This window comes from Aedes aegypti, chromosome 3 (assembly GCF_002204515.2).
Source record: "Aedes aegypti strain LVP_AGWG chromosome 3, AaegL5.0 Primary Assembly, whole genome shotgun sequence".
Classification (NCBI taxonomy): domain Eukaryota; kingdom Metazoa; phylum Arthropoda; class Insecta; order Diptera; family Culicidae; genus Aedes; species Aedes aegypti.
In genome coordinates, this window is record NC_035109.1 from 199,571,043 (window position 1) to 199,595,113 (window position 24,071).

At 36.2% G+C, this 24,071-nt stretch overlaps 1 protein-coding gene and 2 long non-coding RNA genes across 5 annotated transcripts; 2 read left to right on the forward strand and 1 right to left on the reverse strand.

Annotated features, from left to right (window-relative positions):
• The first annotated feature begins 2,574 nt into the window (after positions 1–2,574).
• On the forward strand, positions 2,575–7,153 carry LOC110679128. Its single transcript, XR_002502237.1, has 3 exons — positions 2,575–2,773; positions 6,663–6,765; positions 6,993–7,153. It is a non-coding gene; the product is annotated as an uncharacterized LOC110679128 (long non-coding RNA).
• A 468-nt stretch (positions 7,154–7,621) lies between these two features.
• On the reverse strand, positions 7,622–9,972 carry LOC110678326 (synaptosomal-associated protein 29-like). The gene is made up of 2 exons (XM_021851056.1): positions 9,508–9,972; positions 7,622–9,228 (listed from the first exon to the last, which is right to left on the reverse strand). Exon 2 carries the CDS (start codon positions 9,219–9,221, stop codon positions 8,097–8,099), a length of 1,125 nt encoding a protein of 374 aa, XP_021706748.1. The 5' UTR covers positions 9,222–9,228; positions 9,508–9,972; the 3' UTR covers positions 7,622–8,096.
• A 1,048-nt stretch (positions 9,973–11,020) lies between these two features.
• On the forward strand, positions 11,021–14,026 carry LOC110679059. 3 transcript variants are annotated; one of them, XR_002502173.1, is made up of 4 exons: positions 11,021–11,041; positions 11,834–11,887; positions 13,377–13,538; positions 13,600–14,026. It is a non-coding gene; the product is annotated as an uncharacterized LOC110679059 (long non-coding RNA). The 3 variants fall into 3 exon arrangements; XR_002502172.1 differs by lacking the exon at positions 11,021–11,041 and having other exon boundaries at positions 11,198–11,887; XR_002502174.1 differs by lacking the exons at positions 11,021–11,041; positions 11,834–11,887 and adding an exon at positions 11,979–12,016.
• Positions 14,027–24,071: the final 10,045 nt, after the last annotated feature.

Here is a 24,071-nt window from a genome sequence, read left to right on the forward strand (position 1 = left end):
ATGTTTATATTTTTTGCTGATCAATTGAAGCAAATTGAGTTATCTATGCGGTGATGCTAAATGAATATAGCATGCAGAAATGTATTAAAAAATTATAAACATTTGTATAAGAAGACAAACTTGAAACTTTGAGCGCTATTTTCTCAATGCCTACTAATTCCATATGGGACAGTTATGCTTTTATGGGCAGTGAATCTACTAGTCATTTTCCTCAAAGTAATATTCCCTACGTCGTACATGATAACGATGTTTCTCGCTAGCTAATAGTAAGAGTGGCTACGGATCATTCTGGTTAGCAAAAGGCAAACTGATCATCACCAATAGTATTAATGTCCACTTCGAATGTATTAATTATTTGAAATGGGCATCAATTCTATCAATGACGCAGAATGTCCGTTGGATCACATCCGAGATATTATTGCGTCTATGCCATATGAATTGTGACACGGCTTTAAGCAAAAAATGCCAAAATGTGATACCACCACTACAGGTTACGCCTTTGGTTTCCATCATATGGGCTAATGGATTATGCCCTCCCATCGCGGCAAGGTCGCATAACCAAGGGGAGGGATCTCGTGTATATCATTTTGTAGCAAAATTAAACATTGTAAATCTGCGTAATACGCCTAAATGTATGCAATTTCCCATGAAATAAGCACGTTATCCAACAATAAACGGTTTTATGAGTAAAAAACTATTCTTGTTATGTTATACGATTTCAAAAAAGAGTTCAGCAGTTCGCTCTGAAGCTTACACAACCCTTTTAACAGTCAAAGTTTGCATGCAGGCTTAGCACCAGCAGATTGTTTAGTACCGACATTTCCAACAGTAGGGGAAGACGGGGTAAGACCGCCCGCCTAAGCAATTGAATTCATATGTCAAAATCAAGAACCAACAAATCTTTTTTTCGACGCAGCATATCGTTTTTTGAAGCCTTGGGCATGATAAAAAAAATATCACAGATGTTGTATTTGTAATAAAATATTTATTTCTTGAAGCTTAAAAAAGTGATGTCTTATCACGATTATTTTTAGCGACGGGGTAAAACCGCCCACCCACGGGGTAAAAGCGGACACCACGATTTTCGTGCACAATTTTGCAAAAAAAATATCAGTTCCTTGTGATATTAAAAAGTATAATGTTTAATGGATTCTACATTGAGGAACGTGAATATTGAATTATGTTTAGGGTTTATTAATTCAAAAAATCTTAGATATATACTTATCATCACCTTTAAACATCCATATTTTGGAAAAATATGCGGATTTGGCTTGTATTTTTACAAAATTGATTTAATTTTACTTGAATAGTAACGTACAACGTAATTACAACTTTTAAAATGGTTTAGACATTTTATTTGGTATAAATTAGGGGTGGCGGTCTTACCCCATTCATAGTGGTCGGTTTTACTCCGCTTGCGCAATTTTTACAACTTTGGCCTTATTTCAAAGCTAAAGATTTACAATTCATATTTCACTTCACTGAAGCATATTTCACATTTCCGTTCAAGCATGGACGGGTAATTTGTTATATTTTTACAAAAAAAATCCCTTCCGAAATCCTTAAGTGAACATCTGCTCAATTTAGATCAAATTCAATATTGACGAACAGAAACTTTGTTTTTGATATTTGTTATGAAAATTTTAATGTAAATATCAACCTACAGTCGAAGCTCGTTATAACGACAACTTTTATAACGACAAAAGCTCTCTATAGCGACATTTTTCAGTCCCATGCAAAATATTTCAATGTTATATCTGTTCTCTATAACGACTTTTCTCTATTGCGACGGTCCCTTGCGATGTCGTTATAACGCGCTTTGTCTGTAAATGGTTCCTAATGTCAAAAATCTTGTGTTTATGGGAAGTGCTTGGTGAACTTTTAAGAAAACTGCCATTTTCATGCCAAACTGAAGGTGGTCCGTCTTACCCCGGCGGGCGCTCTTACCCCGTCTTCCCCTATTGCTAACACCTTCAAAAACTCTGAATATTTCTATGACCATAATAAAAATAAAATAGTTTAAAATCATAATTAGACATCTATAAACTAGAAAAAAATGAATATCTGTGATTCCAACGAAGTAGCATCCTTGACAAGAAATACTATTTGGTACCGACTTGATCAAAATCACTCCAGTGATCAATTTGCCCCCGGATTACGGTACTTTTGACAGATGAGATTTACAGATCGTTCGGTGAAGTAAAAATCACCGAACAGTTCACCGATATCTGCTGCCGAGAATTCGGTGAAATTTCACAGAAATCTGTGATAAATTCTAAGCGTGTAGGGAACCGTGGGGTGAACGAGCATGGCCCCAGTTTTTGAATAGTTAGGGGCTTCAAAACATGTCTACCTCGGATCATTGATAACGTCGGATAACAACTGCAGCAGAGTCTATGAATGGAGAGTTGCGCGAAGAGACTTCTTTGAATGGTTGTTCTTCTTCGTCTTCGAAAACAGCCCCTATCTGTTTTGCTGGTCTGCTCGATAGGTAGACGGTTTGACAGTTCGATAGGTAGATTTGGTATCACTCTTCGCGCAACTCTCCATTCATAAACTCTGAACTGCAGCAGAGAAATTCGAAGACGTATCATTGCCGGAAGTCGTGCTTACTATGGACTCCACAAGACCTTGCGGTCTGGTAAACTTCACTTCCGTACTAAGTGTACCATGTATGTTCGGATCAGCGAGAATAGACTGTCCGGTGGTGAATCCCTCGACAGCTTGATACTGCGAAAGCTCAGACAGATGGGGACCATGGGGAAACATTAATGTAAGAAACATGATTATACCTAACCTTATACAAACACTGAACTCTAGCGTAACATTTGAAAAGGGCCTATCTGCAAAACGTAAACATTGAGAAATTCTCAATTGAAGATTCCGTACCATATTTATAATTCCTATTTTAAACCCATTCGCATTTTTACTAGTTTCATACCTGTGTTCGACACCCATTAAAGTCTGTTGCGTGGCCCATTATGTTTCTAATCTCAAATAACACAACAACTCGTAAAAATTGTTGAATTCAAACATCATCGGCAGATAGGCCCTTCTATGAATCTTCAAACCAGTTAGGCCCTTTCAGTTAGGCCCTTTGATTGAACATGGTTTCAGTTTGGCCCTTTTATAATTTGCTAATTTTATTGATTTTTGAATTGGTTTGCACAAATCTTGAAAAAAATTTAGCGATTATGTGAAAAAACACTATATAATAGCTAAATATTGGAAATTTTCGGTTGAAGATTCAGTACCATATTGATTATTCCTATTTCAAACCCATTCGCTTTTTACTAGTTTCATACTTGGGGAAGATCCAAAAATGACGTCCATCGTTTTTCGGGATTTCTAGAACCTTTCTACCCCCTCTGTCACGCTTTTTCCAATACCCAATCCATGCACTATCACATTTTCGTACATCCCCCCATTGGAGGAGGCCCCAATTGATGGACTTTTTTTTGGGATAATCCCTTGTGTTCGACACTTATAATGGTCTATTACGTGGCTCACAACGATTTGAATTTCAAATAGCACAATAACTTGTAAAAATAGTTCAATTCAAACATCATCCGCAGATAGGCCCTTTTACGAATTTTCAAACCAGTTAGGCCCTTTTTGAATTTGCTAATTTTATTGATTATTGAAGTGATTTGCATAATTCTTCAACAACATTTAATGATTATGTGAGAAAACAACACAATATCATACAAGCTAAATATTGGAAACTATTCTATACAAAATCAGCAACATATTGATTATTGATATTTCAAACCCATTCACTTTTTTTACTAGTTTTATACTTGTGTTAGACACTCATTATGGTTTATTACGTGGCCCAGAACGTTAGTAATCTCAAATAGCAAAACGACTCGTGAAAATGGTTGCATTCAAATATCATCAGCAGTTAGGCCCCTTAATGAATCTTCAAACCAGTTAGGCCCTTGGATTGGACATGGTTTCAGTTAGGCCCCTCCAGTTAGGCCCTTTTATTAAACAGAGTTCCAGTTAGGCCCTTTTGGAATTTGTTGATTTTATTGCTTATTGTGATTTTCATAGTACTTAAATAAAATAAAGCGAGAGAAAAACAATGTAATAGCTAAATGTTGGATATTCTCGATTGAAGGTTCAGTACTTTATTGATTATATCTATTTCAAACCCATTCACTGTTTTACTTGTTTTATACTTGAGGGCCTCCCTCAGCCGAGCAGTTTAAGTCCGCGGCTACAAAGCAAAGCCATTCTAAAGGTATCTGAGTGGGAATAGAATTCAGATACCTTCAGAATGGCTCGGTCCAGGTTTTTTCGTAATGGAAAATTCCTTTACTTTCCTGAATATAGAGTACCTTCGTACTTGTCACACGATATACGAATGCGAAAATGACAACTTGTCAAAGAAAGCTCTCAGTTTATAACGAATTTGTTTTTGTGAAAATCGCGACTTTTGGAAATTACCAAATAAAAATTATTCAATTTTTTTAATGTAATTGATTTTTTTTTCAGGATAAAAAATCAGTTTTTCAACTAACTTCGCATTAAGATTATGATAAAACTAGTAAAAAAGAGAATGGGCTTGAAATAGGAATCAATATAGTACTGAATCTTCAATAAAGAATTTTTATTAATCAATGTTGATTTTCTCACATACCTAATCGATTGATTTTGTTCTGAAACTTTGAAAATCACTTCAATAATCAATAAAATTAACAAATTCCAAAAGGGCCTAACTGGAACTAAGTTTAATAAAAGGGCCTAACTGGAGGGGCCTAACTGAAACCATGTTCAAGCAAAGGGCCTAACTGAAAGGGCCTAACTGGTTTGCAGTCTCGTAAAAGGGCCTATCTGCCGATGATATTTGAATTCAACCATTTTCACGAGTTGTTTTGTTATTTAAGATTTAAATCGTTATGGGCCACCTAGTAGACTATTATTGGTGTCGAACACAAGTATAAAACTATTAAATAGGAGAAAGGGTTTGAAATATGAATAATCAATATAGTACTGAATCTTCAATAAAGAATTTTCAATATTCAATGTTGATTTTCTCACATAATCGATTGTTTTTGTTCTAAAACTTAGAAAATCTATTCAATATTCAATAAAATTAACAAATTCCAAGAGGGCCTAACTGGAACTATGTTAAATAAAAGGGCCTAACTGGAGGGGCCTAACTGAAACCATGTCCAATCCAAGGGCCTAACTGAAAGGGCCTAACTGGTTTGAAGATTCATTAAGGGGCCTAACTGCTGATGATATTTGAATGCAACCATTTTCACGAGTCGTTTTGCTATTTGAGATTACTAACGTTCTGGGCCACGTAATAAACCATAATGAGTGTCTAACACAAGTATAAAACTAGTAAAAAAAGTGAATGGAATTGAAATATCAATAATCAATATGTTGCTGATTTTGTATAGAATAGTTTCCAATATTTAGCTTGTATGATATTGTGTTGTTTTCTCACATAATCATTAAATGTTGTTGAAGAATTATGCAAATCACTTCAATAATCAATAAAATTAGCAAATTCAAAAAGGGCCTAACTGGTTTGAAAATTCGTAAAAGGGCCTATCTGCGGATGATGTTTGAATTGAACTATTTTTACAAGTTGTTGTGCTATTTGAAATTCAAATCGTTGTGAGCCACGTAATAGACCATTATAAGTGTCAAACACAAGGGATTATCCCAAAAAAAAGTCCATCAATTGGGGCCTCCTCCAATGGGGGGATGTACGAAAATGTGATAGTGCATGGATTGGGTATTGGAAAAAGCGTGACAGAGGGGGTAGAAAGGTTCTAGAAATCCCGAAAAACGATGGACGTCATTTTTGGATCTTCCCCAAGTATGAAACTAGTAAAAAGCGAATGGGTTTGAAATAGGAATAATCAATATGGTACTGAATCTTCAACCGAAAATTTCCAATATTTAGCTATTATATAGTGTTTTTTCACATAATCGCTAAATTTTTTTCAAGTTTTGTGCAAACCAATTCAAAAATCAATAAAATTAGCAAATTATAAAAGGGCCAAACTGAAACCATGTTCAATCAAAGGGCCTAACTGAAAGGGCCTAACTGGTTTGAAGACTCGTAAAAGGGCCTATCTGCCGATGATGTTTGAATTCAACATTTTTTACTAGTTTTATGTTATGTTAGATTTAAAACGTTACGTGGCCCAGTAATAGACTATGAGTGTCGAACAAAAGTTTAAAACTATTAGATAGCAATGAGTTTAAAATAGTAACAATCAATATGTTACAGAATCTTCAATCGAGAATTTCTCAATTTTTACGTTATGCTGATAGACCCTTTTCAAATATTTCACTAGGTTCCATTATTCGAGAGAAACACTATACAATGGCTAAATATTGAAAAATATGGAGGAAAATTTAAAACGCATGGAAGGGCCAATCTGATTTTGATGGAAATTTTCAGTTAGGCCCTTTTATGACCAGTTAGGCCCTCTTAGTTTTATCATTTTCAGATAGGCCCTTTTAAATTTGAATAAAATTACCATTAATAATGCATTTTTCATGCCCGTAAGAGTATGTAGGAGTAATTCACGTAAAAAATTATACGAATAATGAATAATCAAGTTTGTTTACATTTTGCAGTTAGGCCCTTTTCAAATGTTACGCTAGAACTAAAATATAACGTATATTTACAGCTTTGAGCGTAATAACCAAAATCGCTTCAGAGAAGTTTTTCATCCCTCCCACAATCCGAACAATGTACAAGACGCTAAGACCGGTAGCCCTCTATGTTGAAAGGTTAGTCCGCTAAGACCACGCAGATGCTAGCCGAGCCCGTCTTAAGTGGTGAACTCGCCAAGGGCGAAAAGCCACTCTAATAAAGATAAATAATAATAATAAGCCGAGCCCGTCCACATCCGATTGCAAATCATAAAGAAATACAATACAGTAGATGTCTCCTTCAACTGGGCAGCTAACTGACTGATACCTCAATCAGCAGCTGCAACTCTCTTTAATCATTCCAGGTTTACAATTCAATATCCTACACAAATATCATACCTCTCTCAACGAACTTCCACACTTTTACCTACGACGACGTATGCTTCTCAACCGACGATTCTTCTACCTGAGGTGCGACACTACCTCTATTCCAACACTCTACGGGCGACAATGCTCGAAGAGGACCTGCAAACGCTAGGAGTTTTTGAACGACGTGTGCTTAGGACGATCTTCGGCGGAGTATGTGAGAACGGCGTATGGAGAAGAAGAATGAACCACGAGCTTGCGCAACTCTACGGTGAACCCAGTATCACGAAAGTCGCCAAAGCTGGAAGGGTACGATGGGCGGGACACGTTGTGAGAATGCCGGACAACAATCCCGCAAAAATGGTGTTCAACTCAAATCCGGCCGGTGCAAGACGAAGGGGAGCGCAACGAGCTAGGTGGTTTGACCAAGTGGAGCAGGATCTTGGAAGTGTGGGGCGATCGAGGAATTGGAGGTTAGCAGCCATGGACCGAGTTATTTGGCGTAACATTGTGGCGCAGGTCATGTCTTGAAGGACGTAGAGCCAGCAAAAGTAAAGTAAGGGCTTCAAAACATGGGTTCCTTGAGAAAGTTTCTTCAGTAAAATGAAAGAAAGCTTGAAAGCAAATAAAAAGTTCACGGAAATGGTCTATTGTTCTTTAAAAAAAACTAAAATGACGACCTTTAAACATTTATTTTATGCTTCTAGTGTTATGCAGCTACATACTTAATCCTCAATCTCAAGTATTTGTTTATACCACTGAATAAAGATGAAAACTTTTCGAGAATGTTTATAAGTGCCGTTATTTCATATTGATTTAAATGACCATACAGTCAAAATAATAATGTACAATGTAGCTATGTTTTATCCGTTTTATCAGAGTCTAGAGTATGAGTAAGTCTAGCTATATTTCAGAGGATTTTAGTTTTTCAATACTTTTTTTCTACCTATAGATTGGAAAAAGTTTGAGAAAATAATGATTCATTTACAGTTTTTAGTGCTTACGAAATACGGAAAGTAGAAGGCGGGATTTGATACGGTCCTGTGTAAATTATTAAACGATTTTCTAGATTCTTTATCATACTTCACAAGAAATTAAACAAATCACTTACGCAATAACCGATTCATTTCTTTGCTTTGTTTGCCGATTTTAACGTCAACATCTTCAACCCGATTAGAAATATCATCGATCAGATCATTTTGACTGTCTATCTCTTGATTCAAATCCAAAGCAAGGTTTTTGAGACGTGATAAATTGCCCCGCATGTCATCCAAGTTCTGATCCAACTGCTGACTGAATCCTCCGGTGGATACATTTGGACCATTAGTATGTGTCATTTCCTGCGATGAGTTGTAATTAGGTCTACGAGTGGCTGCATCTGGCCAATAATTATCGGGAATTCGAAAATCCTGCGGGTTCGGATACACTTCCTCTGGAGGAGATGGTGTTAGGTTGGCTCGAGACATTCCAGTTGAACTGTTTTGCTGTTGATCCTGACTCATTCTTCCAGAAAGATAATTTTTCAGTCCTCCGAAAACACTTTTAAGACTATTAAGGTGTTTTTGACTGAATCGCAGCGAATTATTGATCTCGTCTAATTGTTTCTTAGTTTTGTCCAACTGCTCACGCTGGCGATGTAATTCTTCGGCCGTGGCAATTCCCACCTGTTCGGTTTCCCGTAATACTCCTAGGCACCGCTGAGACGTAAGCAAGGTGCTCTCTTCCAGTTCTCTTCTTCTAGACTCAAACGATTGCTGCTGTTGGATTATCTCGTCATCTATATCGGAATCGCTATAAATTGCAGAACCAGGCGCTTGTCGAAAGTTTTTTGTATTATAGGGAGAAGTGGCCACGGACGCAGTTGTGCCGTAGGAATCCGATACGTATTCTCCTGCTGTTTGGTTGCCGTAATTGCTATAGCTTCCACCCGATTGACCAAAAGGTTCTGGTCCAAGAACATCCGGGCGTGTAAAATTTGGCCCTAAATTATCCCCTCGAACTTTTCCACTGTTGGATGAACAAAATTTGTCTCCCTCAACTGATTCATAGTTTTGTGATAAATAATTTGTACGGTACTGATCCAACTTGTATCCTCCTTGATGGTCTGCAGATGGGCTTACACTACTACTTCCTGGTCTTCTTGCATTACGAAGAAATAGCTGATCATCGACATCGTCATCGTCCGCGAATAAATTCGTCGGATTCGGAACATATTGGTGACCTGACATGATTATTCTGGAATAGTGGCAAGTATTACGGGAAAATATACTAATAATATGTAGGGTAGGTGCACCAGTTATGGACATAATGGTTCCCTATTTCGCCATACGTAATTACTTAAAAATCTTCAAATTTTGAATTTTTTTGTGTGTTGTAGTAGTTAGATTTAAGATATATCTTGATGTTAGAACATTCAAAAAGATTTAAAATGTGAAAGTTATCAAAATTTCACATATGGCCAAATAGGGAACCACTATGGCCATAACTGGTACACTTTCCCTACTCATTACTCACGAGATATGAACCAGGAATAGAGAAAAAATTCTTGCCTATATTTGCAAGTATTTTCCAATTATTTTTGATTTCTGCTTTCAGAACTGGCGAGAGACTAACAAAGAGACTTTTCCAATTGGAATGTCAAATTTACTGTCAAATGTCATATAGATCCACTCTGGACCAAACATACGAATGATTGATGTTCGAAAGATCGAATGGTTCGAATTTGCTTCGAACGAAAACGGGAATGCGAATTAGCGATACTTTCGAAAGAATCCTTTTCGAACGTAAACAAGAATAAGGGTGAATAATCCTGATATCAAGTGAAGCGAGGTCGGAGTGAAATGACCAAGTCCTAGATTTGATCGAACAACCGCAAGAAAAAAACATATACAGTAAGTTTTACCGTCGTACTTTTTATTGGACTAATTCACCCTTATTCTTGTTTACGACCGTATCTGTCTTTCGAACGAATGTACCTATTCGAATGTATTCGAAAATGGCATTCTTGTTTTCGTACGTATTCGTATCGAATACGATTCGTATGCGAAAAAGTATAGGCCTATTCACATGACGTCTCAAATCAGCTGATCGGGAAGCACTTTGACAGTTCTTCTATGAAAATGACAGGCCCGTGTTAGCACCGGTCCTCCACCGATGTAAACAAAATATGCATAGACGGATCTGTCACATGAAAAGGCCTATTGCCGCATCAGCAAGTTTTTCGAAACAATTCTAAGCTGTCAAAAACGAAAACAAAAGGAGGAAAATCCTTGTTTTTATTTATCATAGTGGTTTCTGCGTTCGTGTACATACACGTTACATGTCACCAACACTACTTAAAAATTGCTGGTTGAAAATATAAACAAAGATCAGCTGTTCCCAGCAAAATCATATGCAGTATTTTCAACCAGCAAATTTGCGCATGTATTCGTGACACCGCTCGGCGAGAGCTCAATTGGGTCCTAAAATTTTTAATGAAATCTTGTTTTTATTCAATAACACGAAAGAGCATCTTACTGCAACTATATCATGTTTAAAATTTAATTTAAAAATTGGGTCCATAAATGAACCTTGACACTTAAGATCATGTTTGACGTTCGCTTAGTCGACAAAAACACCACAGGGGTTTTAGTTTTACCACTGGGGTTGTTCCTATCTGACATTTCGGAAGGGACACGGAAAACAAAATACACCCAAAATTTGAGTTTAAGCCAAGGAGTGCGACAAAATCTAAAAAAATGTTTTTTTGGACTCAAACCAACGAAAAACATTAGAAAATTGAGTATACATGTGTTATTGGCCTAAACTTAAGCGTTTGGCACTAAAATTGGGACAGGGCTTTAGGACCCTATTGACTGTTTAACGATAAACTTGCAACGATCGACGCGCCAGCATATTTCATATAACGGAGGGTATTAGAACTAACTTGGAGGTGATGATTTGGAGGTTATTTGGAAATTTGGAGGTTAAAATACCCTCTAAACACTAGCGATTTTGCGGTGGGATGTTGACGTTTGATCACGAATTACCCACGGATTCATCGTTTGTGGTTCTGATTATCTTACACGGTCGTTTGCGAATACCCTTTAATGGGTAAAAATTCACCCATTTCCGCTAGAAGTGCCTCTCCACATTTAAAGAGTAAACACGGTTTACTCTTTAAAGGGTAAAAGCGGTTTCTGTCAATGGCTGGGTATTTTTTTACCCTTTTTGTAAATCTCGCTCGCGGCACAAAAAGGGTAAAAATTTACCCTTTTTGCGCTAAAACAGGGTAAAAATTTACTCTGAAAGTAAATAATTTTAACCGAAATCAAAATCGGAATCTTTGAAATGAAACGATCAAAAACAATAGTTTTTAATGTAGTAATTTTATTTTTTACATACTTTTTCAATTTAATAATTAATTGATTTTGTTTCTGCATTAACTGTCGCTCCTCTATGCCGATATTTGCTGCAACCAGATATAGCTGCGGACTGCAGGAACAATAGATAAATCTGAAATATCAAAATGTTTTGCAATCAATACAAATTCATGTCGACAATGCTACAGAACTTACCACTTCTTTGAATGTTGTATACAAAAAAAAAATACTAGAAATTAAACCAAAACAATTTACACCGAACAACACCAGCTTCATGCTATGAAAAGACTGCCAACTGTTTTTTCACCCATAAATGGGTTTAAAAACACCCATTTTTAATCTGGAGCGGCTTTATAATAATGGGTGTTTATTTACCCGTTTTGGAATTTTGAATTTACCCTTTTTATGACAGATCTCTCTGCTATTTGAAAATGAGTATTTTTTTACTCATTAAAGGGTACTCGCAAACCACCGTGTAGGTTCTGATTTGTGCATCAGAGATCCGGATCTACTTTTTTTTTTGTATTTAAGTGGTAAAAGTTTTGTATTTGAGAGAATTTCAACAATCCATAGACCAATCCAGTTGCCTGCGTAGTAGTGCAATGTTGACAAAATTTTCTTTGTTTGCTGTGAGAACTGTCACAACATTGCTTTTGTTTGCTGTGAGAATCAAAATATAAACAGAATTGCAGCAATACAATCACTTCCTTGTTGGCCTGCCGTTGACCGAAAGCTCAATAACGTCAAACAAAAATCGATACGTTTTCATTCTGAGGAAATCGACTTGTGTAAGATTGATTCTGCGTTGGTGTTCGTGGCAGTTTGCTTGGGGACCTCTACACGCTTACTGGGAAGTACCCATTAATGGGTAAAAAAGTACCCATTTTCAAGTAAAGTGGCTTAACTCATTAAAAGAGTAAAGTTGACTTACCCATTAAAGAGTATTCTCTTCGAACTTCAATTAATGGGTATTTTTCACCCTTGATCTTTGGTTCAAACATGGGTAATAAAACCCCATTATTTTGTGAATGCTACTGGGGTTTGAGGTTAGGAATTCTCAAAATATACAGAAAAGAATTTTTCAACGATTTAAATCAACGCAAATACATTTATTCCTCGTATTTCACACCGTACTATAAATAATTTAAAATTACTCGTGTATCTAGGTATGCTTTGGTTTACATTGCAAGAGCTCCCGGATTTCATTCCTTATCCAAATGCAATTTTTCTCGAGCTGCTCTCAACGCTCTGGAATCCTCCACGAAAGGTACCATCTTGAGGACTACCCCAGACATCCTGGAGATCACTTCAGTGGTCTGTATACGGAAGCCATGAGCTAGTCATTCAAATATCTGAAACAAGAAAGAAGATTTTGAAGATTTATTTACCGGGAAACTTCCGTGTCTACTGGAATAACTTACCTGTTAAAAAAGCGTATTCGATATTTTTCGGTCATAGTTTGGATTTGATCTTATTTTCGCGGTAAAACCATCTATTTTCGCTTGTGAATTTTATTTTGTCCGTGATATTCACTCACTAACCGGCCGGAACAAACAATATTTGAAAATGACGGTATTGTTGTTTATCCGCGCTTCGGAAGTATCATGTGTAATATTTACCCATTATTTTAACAGGTAATGACACTTCATAATGGGGTTAAAGTACCCTTCTTTATGTCATTGAGAAATACCCTTTTTCTGACAACTTCATACTAATCATAAAAATGGGTACAAGAAACCCATTTAATGGGTACTTTCAAGTTAGCGTGTATAGAGGTCCCCAAGCAAACTGCCACGAACACCAACGCAGAATCAATCTTACACAAGTCGATTTCCTCAGAATGAAAACGTATCGATTTTTGTTTGACGTTATTGAGCTTTCGGTCAACGGCAGGCCAACAAGGAAGTGATTGTATTGCTGCAATTCTGTTTATATTTTGATTCTCACAGCAAACAAAAGCAATGTTGTGACAGTTCTCACAGCAAACAAAGAAAATTTTGTCAACATTGCACTACTACGCAGGCAACTGGATTGGTCTATGGCCTTTTAGAAATACCTCATGAGGAGTGGATGCATATGAGACGGTACCAATCCTCAGAGTCTATGAATGAAACTCTCCATTCATAAACTCTGCCAATCCTATCTCCGGAAGCGATTTGATGTCTATGAGATACCTGATTCAAAGTAAGTTTATTATAACAATGATTGTTCTAATCCTAATGCCGAATCGTTGAATTCGTTTCAGGATTTCCAAAAACTGTCGACCTTATAAAGCGACATTTCTGTTCAATCTTGAAATTCACGATTTCCTCCTCAAAAACAAGCAGGTGGAGCACAAGCTTTGCCTGGTGCTTCTTAATGGTTTTTCATTGAGGGTAGTTATCAACATTGTGCGTGAAAGCCGTAGCTCAACTAAATCCTCTCTGAAATGGATGGTGTCCTGGAAAGGCAAAAACGGCCAACGATGGATAACGCTCCAGATGTCGGATGAAGAAATGCGTTGGACATCTTCCGGGGATCTTTGTTTGGAGTGTCCATTGGCATGGTAACACTCATTTGGATGTGAATACATAGAAATAAATAATTTCATAAATATGAAGCTTGAAAGTTGAAAACGAATAATGTGCCATTATGAAAAAAAAAACAATAAAAACAGGAAAAATTTGAGCTTAGTGATGAACTGCAATATTTTCATGAATATTTGGCCGGGTTTCTACAAGTTTAGGCTTATTCTGCGAATGAGGTGATAAAAGTCGACTTGCTTCTAAGTTCAGGGCTGATAGCAGGTCTCTTTTTAGAGATTTGGTCACTACAGTCAACTCTCTCTAACTCGACATTGAAGGGACCATCGAGTTAGGGAGATATCGAGATACAGAACACAAAACCAGTGCAACTGCGATCCAAGGGGCCATCGAGTTAGCCATGAAAACCAACTTTTACTATGGTTCTCCAACTCGATATCGAGATACAGAACATCGAGTAAGGGAGAGTTAACTGTATTTGAATGCACGCCTCTATTTTTTATATGGAAGGGGTAATGGAAGATTTTAGAGTCTCTTTTTAAATCAAAATGGTCTCTAAAGTCACTATTTTGAATCCTGGTGATTTCTTCTGGGATACTTTCTAGAAATCCTCCAGGCACCCCCCGAGAATTTCTTCCAGGATTTTTTTACAAATTCCCCCAGGAATTCGCCCGAAGATTCTTCAAAAGATATTTAAAGGAGTTTCTTTGCTTCATGAAATCCAAGCAACTACCATCATTAATTAATGCAGGGCTAACTCTTGAAACTTTTTAGCAGGGCTGGTAGTGAGTCTCTTTTTAGTGACGGGTACTTTTTTGAAGTCAATTTCAGTCATTTCATGCGGAAGGATTCGTCATTGATTTGATTTGAGCAGCTTTTTCGTTCAAAATCAAGAAATTTTACATGAAAATGTGTTCATTGAATTCTATTCTCCGACTGAAGCACAGTGAACATATTTTAATCCAATAATTTTCAGTTTTGAACAGAATGATGACGATGATTACAATGACGGATTTTTACAAGTTCAACTAAAGTCACATTTTGGCTGATTAGTAGTTAAAATAACAAAAAATATAACACAACTTGTAGTAGTATTAGATATGTAATATTAGAGATTGAGCTTTTTTTTCATTCGTTACGACTCAATCTATAATACTACAATTATGTAGATCCCAAAATATTGCCACGACTTTAAGTCGATAAGACCTTAGGATCTAGTATAGAAAAAATGTGAGCGTATAAGTTGGGCTCAATCAATACATAGTAATATTCGCAGAAAAAATAATATCTAGGGTGCCGGTGCCATTAGTAGATTAGTGTTCTTATGAGCACTTCCACAGTTATTAACTGAGAGCTTTCTTTGTCGATTGACCATTTTTGCATGTGTATATCGTGTGGCAGGTACGAAGATACTCTATGCCCTGGGAATCGAGAAAATTTCCTTTACGAAAAGATCCTCGACCAGTGGGATTCGAACCCACGACCGTCAGCATGGTCATGCTGAATAGCTGCGCGTTCACCGCACAATGGTCGGGCTCCATATAAAGGGGCGGCCAAAACTACCAAAAACTTTGTTGAGATTTTTATGATTTTTTTCATTTTAAAATATACCTCATGTGTTATATTATTATGATCCTTAATTGAAATTGAACTAAAATTTAAATTTCTATGATTTTTATGACGGCAAACAGGCTGAAGTCAAGAAATTGAAAAATGTAACAATAAAATAAAGCACAAAATTTATAGTTTAGGAATGCAATATTTCCCCAAAGTTACCCACTATCTGATAGCTTATGGTTCAACACTTTTATCGAGCATGAGGATGGAAAAAAATATTTGGTTTATGTTTTAATACTATTCAATATTACATTTTAGTAATTTTGGTGATTTTGAATATGAAAAACAACTCTTGTCGCGTCATGTCGCCGCCATTTCGAATATTGCAACATCAAAAAGCATCCTTAGATCTAACAAAAAACCTTTAAAATTTTTGCAGAAATTTGCTGATTTGCAAGTTAGAGCTATTTGAATAATTCAATATTTTACATATATTTTGACGATATTTTTCATACAAAGTTTATTTAAAATTTATTTAACCATTATTCATACACATTTTGATCAAACTCAATCAAATATAAACAAAATTTGTGCTTTCAGCCCGGTTTGATAACAATTTTAAATTAAAAAAAAATATTTTTTTCAAAGTTACGTAATTTGTGAATAATCCCTTCTGAAACAACAAAAACGCCAAATAACATATTCAGATTACATATTTCATCGATTAAGGCGATAAAAATAGTTTTGGCCAAACTTCACTTTTTTCCGACCATTGTGCACCGCTACGGCTATCTGGGCCCCTTTCAACCTCTGCTATATGGGAAAAATATAAAAAGAATGATAAAACTATTTGTTTGACATAAAATCACTTGAGCCACTATTGGTACACCAGAGTTTATGAATGGAGAGTTGCGCGAAGAGTGATACCAAATCTACCTATCGAACTGTCAAACCGTCTACCTATCGAGCAGACCAGCAAAACAGATAGGGGCTGTTTTCGAAGACGAAGAAGAACAACCATTCAAAGAAGTCTCTTCGCGCAACTCTCCATTCATAGACTCTGTGGTACACGTGTTCCAGTAGTTGCGCTAGTGCTCCAGTGGTAGACGTTCGGGAATTATACAAGGAATTTTAAGCAAAATGGTACATTTTTACATAGGTTTAACATTTTTCCCTCTGAACAGCAATTAATATCTTTCGTATGAAGCATAAAGATTATCTCTAGTGCTTTTCTTTATTTTTATACATCCATTTCAAAAACTGCTTCCATCTGTTGATCCACTACTGGAACACGACGGCAGCTACTGGTGCAAGGGAGCAAATTTTTAGCATAAACTTAATTATTTATATGACTTTTTGATAAAATAAAAAGCTGAAATTTAGTAAATCGACTAAACTAGAGACGATCTATCCACCAAAAATAACACATGTCGTTTTTATCGAAAAATGTTCGTTTTATTCCATAGTCCAACCTACTGGTACATTACAACCATTGGTACCGGCACCCTATAGGCCTTTTCATGTGACAGATCCGTCTATGCATTTGTTTACATCGGTGGATGACCGGTGCTAACACGGGCCTGTCATTTTCATAGAAGAAATGTCAAAGCGCTTCCCAATCAGCTGATTTGAGATGTCATTTGAATAGGCCTATTTGAGGTAAAACTTAAAACTTCATAATGGTCTTATCCACTGGTGTACTAAACTGACTCGGTCGAAGAATTTTGACACTAGAGCGGGTCCAAATCACGTGGAGATAATACGGGAGCGTGCCCCGCTTAAGTGTCACAATTCTCAGACCGAGTGAATTTAGTACACCAATGGATTAGGCCATTAACTGTTTAAAATTTGTTTCAATTTAAAACATAATTATAACATTACAACAATTATTGTTATGATTCTGTTATGGAAAATAACAAAATGAGTTATATTTTTGTTTGATTTGAAACATGAGTTACAGTTTTATCTAAATTATAACATATTTTGTTTCAATTTTGTTAAGTGTAGAGGAAATTGTGTCATATTTTTTTGCTATTTGAGTCGTGATGAATGAAAAAAAGAAGCCCAATCTCTAATACTACAATAATTACCAATGATCTAGAATCCTAGCGGTGTTTAAGATGCAATTTTGAAGGTATTTCAATTAAATTTCTAATCTTTCATTTATTTTCATAAAAATGCAGGATTATCAAAGGCAAATAAGTTTTAAGCCTGATTCGCTGCTGACAAGTAATTTCTTGGCCTATCTTGATGCATGGAAAATTCCTGCAAGGAATCGATCAAGAAAGCGCTTTTTTTCTGATCGCAGTTCGCAGTTGAAAAGAGATGTCAGTTAAAACGGGAGTCGCTGTAGAAAATTTCTGCAAGGAATCGGCGAGAAATTTCTTTAGCGATTCCTGTTCAGCAGCAAATCAGGCTTAAAGCTAAGTATGCTGTTTCGCTCAAGAAAAGTAAAGAAATTCCTTGACTGAAAGGGTCAAGAAATTTCCTACAGAGAGCCCCCTTTGAAGTGACATTTCTTTACAACTGCGTACTGCGATCAGAAAAAAGTGATTTTCTTGACCATTTCTTGGGAGAAATTTTCCACGCATCGAGATAGGCGATTCCTTTTCTTGTCAGTAGCAAACCGGCCTTAAGGCATAAATGAAACAAAGCAACACATGTAGAAACATGTATTTATTTAACTCTTAATCCATTTCTTAAAAAATGACAGATTAGACTCTCATACATAAAGGATTGTTTTCAAGAATACATATCCGGATTAATTTTAGTTCAATAACCAACGAACATTTTCAATACATTACGTTTCAGTGCCAAAATCTTCTGAAATAATTCATTAAACTTAGGTTCACAACTTCGAGTCAAATCAGTCAAAAAAATGTTACCCCGGACAGTAGTGGAAAGATGTTGTGAGAAAAGTTAAACAATTTCTAGAAACATAATGTAAGTAAAAATTAAATCATTACTTTTTAAACCTTACAATAAAAGTTACTTGGTAAAATTCACATATTACAATTAAATTACAATATATTCAAATACAACGATTTCCTACAACTTATGTAAAGTGTCTACTACCTAAAAAAACTGGAAAACCTGAAATTATCAGGGAATTTCATTAAACCTGAAAAAAATGGAATTTTTGGGAAATTTCGATTACAATCAGGACATTTTTTTGCGGCAGTTATTCATGGTAGATATGTTCATGACAAAAAATTTTCGCGTCGAAACCACTCCCAAAAATTAATCAAATTTATCGCTTTATAAGCTGTTCTGTGATGATCTTTTCGTGTATGAAATTTTATCGACTTCTCAAGATATGGTTGAATTTCATGATTGTCTCTAAATTTGATCAATAATAGATTCACATATCTTCATGCACGATTTTCAAAATTATTAGAAATTTGAAAAACTGATTTTAGGAAAGTAATCTAGATTTCAAACAACTTCCTATTTAAAATGTCGAAACAATAAATTTATCAATTTCAGGTAGACTGTTTTAGAGAGTTGTTCTCTTGTTGAATACTTGGTGTCTATTGTAATGCGAGTCTCTAGAAAGTCTCTATTTTTGATGAAAGGTCTCTGAAATCTTTATTTTTTTTTATAATGGCCTCTAAAGTCTCATTTTTCTTTATATTGCATGCAGTGAACTCTGATGCAGATTTTTGCAGGTCCCAGGGAAACCTTCAGAGACTGTTACGAGACTATTCAACTAATTCTTCAAGAATTCAAGAAATTATCCTAGTAGTTAATCCAGAGATTTCATCTGGAATATTTTCAAGGACTCCTACATTGATCTCTCCAGATATTCTTCTAGGAACTCCTTCACCAATTCTCCCAGATATTTTCCTACGATCCTTTAAAGAATATCTTGGGAAGTTTCTCCAGATTTTGCTCCAGGAAATTCTCGAGCACTTCAAATTTACTATTTTCAAAGGATTACAAGTGCAGTTCTTTCTCAAAAACAATCCATGGAATGTACAAAAGTTTATTTTAGATTCCTGGAAAAAAAACCTGGGAGGATACTTGGACAAATCTTTAAAGATATCCTTGATAAATGTCAAAGAATGGGTTACATGCATGCCCTGATTCGCTTCTCGCCACACCGTAACGCACATGCGCTAGTGTCTATGCACGAAAAATCGCTAAAAGGTAACGCAAAAAATATTTGTATGGCGAAATGGATCTAACGAATTATTTCTCAAAATTGTGAACTATTTTCGACAAAATATTTGGTACCGGTTGTGCGTAATGATGATGGCTATCACACCTACCAAATATTTTTTCGATTACAGCTTCCACTAACAAGATATTTGAAGTTAGATGCCTTTCACCATACAAAATGAAATGAGAAAACTCCTGCTGATCAACTGTGGGCAAGAGCAAAGCAGGTAATCCATTACTGTAGGAATTCTTAAGGAAATCTCTGATTAATTCCTAGTTAAATTCTTAAAGGAAATAAAATTAGGGACTACAAAATTGTGGTGCTACTGAGCTCTGAAAATTATTTTTTGCAATTTCTCATCGTAATAGCTGTTTTTCATCACGCCAATCTGTCATGAAACGGCCTACTTCCATGCACTGAATTATGCAGTGTGGTAATAGTCATTACGCAACTGAAACCAGTGCTGTAATGATTCATTACGCAACGCTTTCTCATTACGCAACTGTTTTGAGTTGCGTAATATATCGTAACATAACATTTTTTCAGAATTTTTTTTTTTTTTGAGTAAATGTTACTCCCACACTGTAACACCAAAGCACCCTTTAAATGGTAAAAAAGTACCCTCTTTGAGAGAAACTAGTTTAACTCATAAAAAGAGTAAAGGGCCTTTACTCATTAAAGAGTAAAGAGCTTGTACGTCAAAACAACGAGTAAATTTTACCCATTATCCCGAATGAAAATTTTAGCGAAATGGGCTGTTTTCTTTTTCAAATTTATATATCTTTAGAATAAGTGAATTCCATGAAATAAAAAACTGAATGACAAACCTCAGATTTATTCAAAATTTGAAAGTACACACTTAATCCCGCTTTCTCTGTTCGGTAATTTTTTTTACGGTGTTCGAACCGTAAAATACAAAAAATACCGAGTTTTCAGCTTTTTCGGTGAAAATCACTGAGATTCAGCGATGCTTTTTCGTATTTTACTGAAAACGGTAGTCGCTTGTACTGAACACATCGTAACATTCAAACTTTACCGAACAAACTCAGTTGCAGTAAAAAATCAGTAATGTTGAGTAACGAAATTTCGGTAAAAAATAATTTCTACTGAGATATCGTTAAAATATAATAAAAACATTGTTCTGCAAAACATGTCAGCCAAAACGGATGCGGCTTCAACGGTGATGAATATTTTCTGTTCCGGAAATGTTTTGTTACACAAATCTAGCACTCATCAGGTCAGCTGCTCATGGTAAGTAGGAATTATCGAATATCTGCGACGTATTCCGATGAATTTTGTTGGAATTAGAACAGGACTCACTTTTATGTGCTGCACAATGCTTGAGGTTAAGTTGCACCGATTTTTGCATGTTCAACGTAATATTGAGACAGAATTGTGGCTTAAAACTCCACAAGTTGACCAGCTAAGACAAGTCTTCCCAGTTCCAGATTGTGTGATTCAATCCAAACCATTTGTCGCAAATATTCGATTTCTCATTCTGTGAAGAACCTTACCATGAAGAGCTGCCCAACATGCTAAAGATGGAGACAAAAAAGAGTGGAGAATTTGACTGAAAATAACATACACCATAACTGAATGACTGTTTTATGAATCCTAGATTTTGTTTTGGATATTAACAAATTAGAAGGCATTTTCGGAATTTTGGTTAGCCCTCCTAAAAGCTGAAAAAATCAGCAGCCAATAATAAACAAACATTTACTGAAAGAGCCAGTAATACATACGCTACAAAAAGTACTGACTATTTCGGTATGTTTTGACAATTCCTGAAGCTTGAGGAATTACGGAGTTTTCACTTTTTTCAAAAGTGAGTAGATTTCGACTCACTTCGGAACAAAGTGGAACTGCTCAAAAATGAGTAACACCATCGTTACTCACTTTAGATTAACATTGTCAAATGTCAATATGGGAGTAATACTTACTCACTTCGTTTAATCTGAAATTTGCGAAAGTGAGTAGATGTCACTCACTCCAGGAAATAATATTTTAAGAAATAAATGTATTATGTTATTCATAAAATCAGAAGAAATATACAAAGAACATAACATTTATTCATTATCTCTTACATAACTATATGAATAATACATGATAACAAGTAAAAAAATTGATATATCTGTTGAAATTTTCGCGGCTCTGGAATGGATACCCGGATGTTATAAATTTCTGGGCGATTGATGAAAGTCATGGAGGATGTAGTTTGGCCGAGCCAGTAGCCTTCCCAGTTAAGCTAAGTATGCTCTTTCGCTCAAGAAAAGTAAAAATTTCTGCCCAAGAAATGGTCAAGAAATTTCGTACAGTGAGCTCCATTAGAATTGACATTTCTTTTTAACTGCGTACTACGATCAAAGAAAAATGCTTTTCTTGAGCATTTCTTGAAAGAAATTTCCCACGCATCGAGATAGGCGATTACTTTTCTGTTGAAGTGCATACTTCGCTTTAGACTGTAAAGAATTGATAATTAGTCCAATAAAAGGTACTACGGTAAAACTTACTGTTTATTTTTTTTCTTGCGGTTGTTCGATCAAAACCAGGACTTGGTCATTTTCACTCCGACCTCGCTTCACTTGATATCAGGATTATTGACTTCGCAGCACTAATCCGGAATTCGCCGGTTAGACTTCCGGAGCGAATTTGCAAGCAAACTAACTGTCATTGCTCTGCCGGCTCGGCTTTTGTCTCGATTGTTTTTGAAAACAGTCCGACATCACGTCGACGGAAGGAATTTCACCACAACGGAGGATTTGTCAGTTCGAGTGCGCGAAATTTTCACAAGTCTTTGACGTTTACGAAGTGAGTCAAATATGTTTGTGTTTACTCAAAAGTGAGTATGGTCGTTTTCTTTCATGGTTGAGTAAAAAGTTACTCACCTTGATAAAATAAAGTTACTCACTTTTGACAGCTAACTTGAAACTTCAAAAGTGAGTCAAAGTTACTCTCTTTTGAGTAGATTTGAACGAGCGTGAGATAACAGTGGCGTCAATGTCAAAATTGGAACAGCGGCGAACTGTCATTTCCATACAAATCCGCGTTCCAATCGAGCAGGAGACCTGTCAAAACTGGAACATGACGTCACTCTTGTTTACAGGCACTCTAGTCCAGATCTACTCAAAAGTGAGTAGATTTCGACTCACTTCGGAACAAAGTGGAACAGCTCAAAAAAGAGTAACACCATCGTTACTCACTTTAGAGTAACATTGTCAAATGTCAATATGGGAGTAACACTTACTCACTTCGTTTAATCTGAAATTTGCGAAAGTGAGTAGATGTCACTCACTCCAGGAAATAATATTTTAAGAAATAAATGTATTATGTTATTCATAAAATCAGAAGAAATATACAAAGAACATAACATTTATTCATTATCTCTTACATAACTATATGAATAATACATGATAACAAGTAAAAAAATTGATATATCTGTTGAAATTTTCGCGGCTCTGGAATGGATCCCCGGATGTTATAAATTTCTGGGCGATTGATGAAAGTCATGGAGGATGTAGTTTGGCCGAGCCAGTAGCCTTCCCAGTTAAGCTAAGTATGCTCTTTCGCTCAAGAAAAGTAAAAATTTCTGCCCAAGAAATGGTCAAGAAATTTCGTACAGTGAGCTCCATTAGAATTGACATTTCTTTTTAACTGCGTACTACGATCAAAGAAAAATGCTTTTCTTGAGCATTTCTTGAAAGAAATTTCCCACGCATCGAGATAGGCGATTACTTTTCTGTTGAAGTGCATACTTCGCTTTAGACTGTAAAGAATTGATAATTAGTCCAATAAAAGGTACTACGGTAAAACTTACTGTTTATTTTTTTTCTTGCGGTTGTTCGATCAAAACCAGGACTTGGTCATTTTCACTCCGACCTCGCTTCACTTGATATCAGGATTATTGACTTCGCAGCACTAATCCGGAATTCGCCGGTTAGACTTCCGGAGCGAATTTGCAAGCAAACTGTAAGAATAGTAGGCGTAGACTAAATGACGTGTACGATCGTTATCGAAATATGTAGCCATTCCCAATCAAGCTCTCTTAAGAAGCAGACGTTAAATACAGCTTTCTTTGTTAATACCGAGTTGTTTCTGTCAACCCAGTCCCCGAACTTCCAATAGGTTATGGGTTCCAGTGGAAAGGAAGGGATTCCGCAGCTGACCGGACCTAATTATGAAAACTGGCGTTTCCGGGTCAAGCTATTTTTGGATGCGGCAGAAGTTTCGTCGGTATTGAAAGAGGACGTTCTGGCAGAAAATGCAGCGGAAAGATCGAAATGGGATCAAGTCGACAGGAAGGCCAAGTCGTTATTGGTGGGTTTCATTTCGGATGAATGTCTTGGAGTTGTCCGTGAAAAACAAACAGCCTGGGCGATGTGGAAGGCATTGGAGGACACTTTTGCTAAGCGCTCCGTGTCCAGTCAGACCCTGTTGCGGAAGCAGTTAGCAAGACTACGAATGAAAGAAGGTTCATCG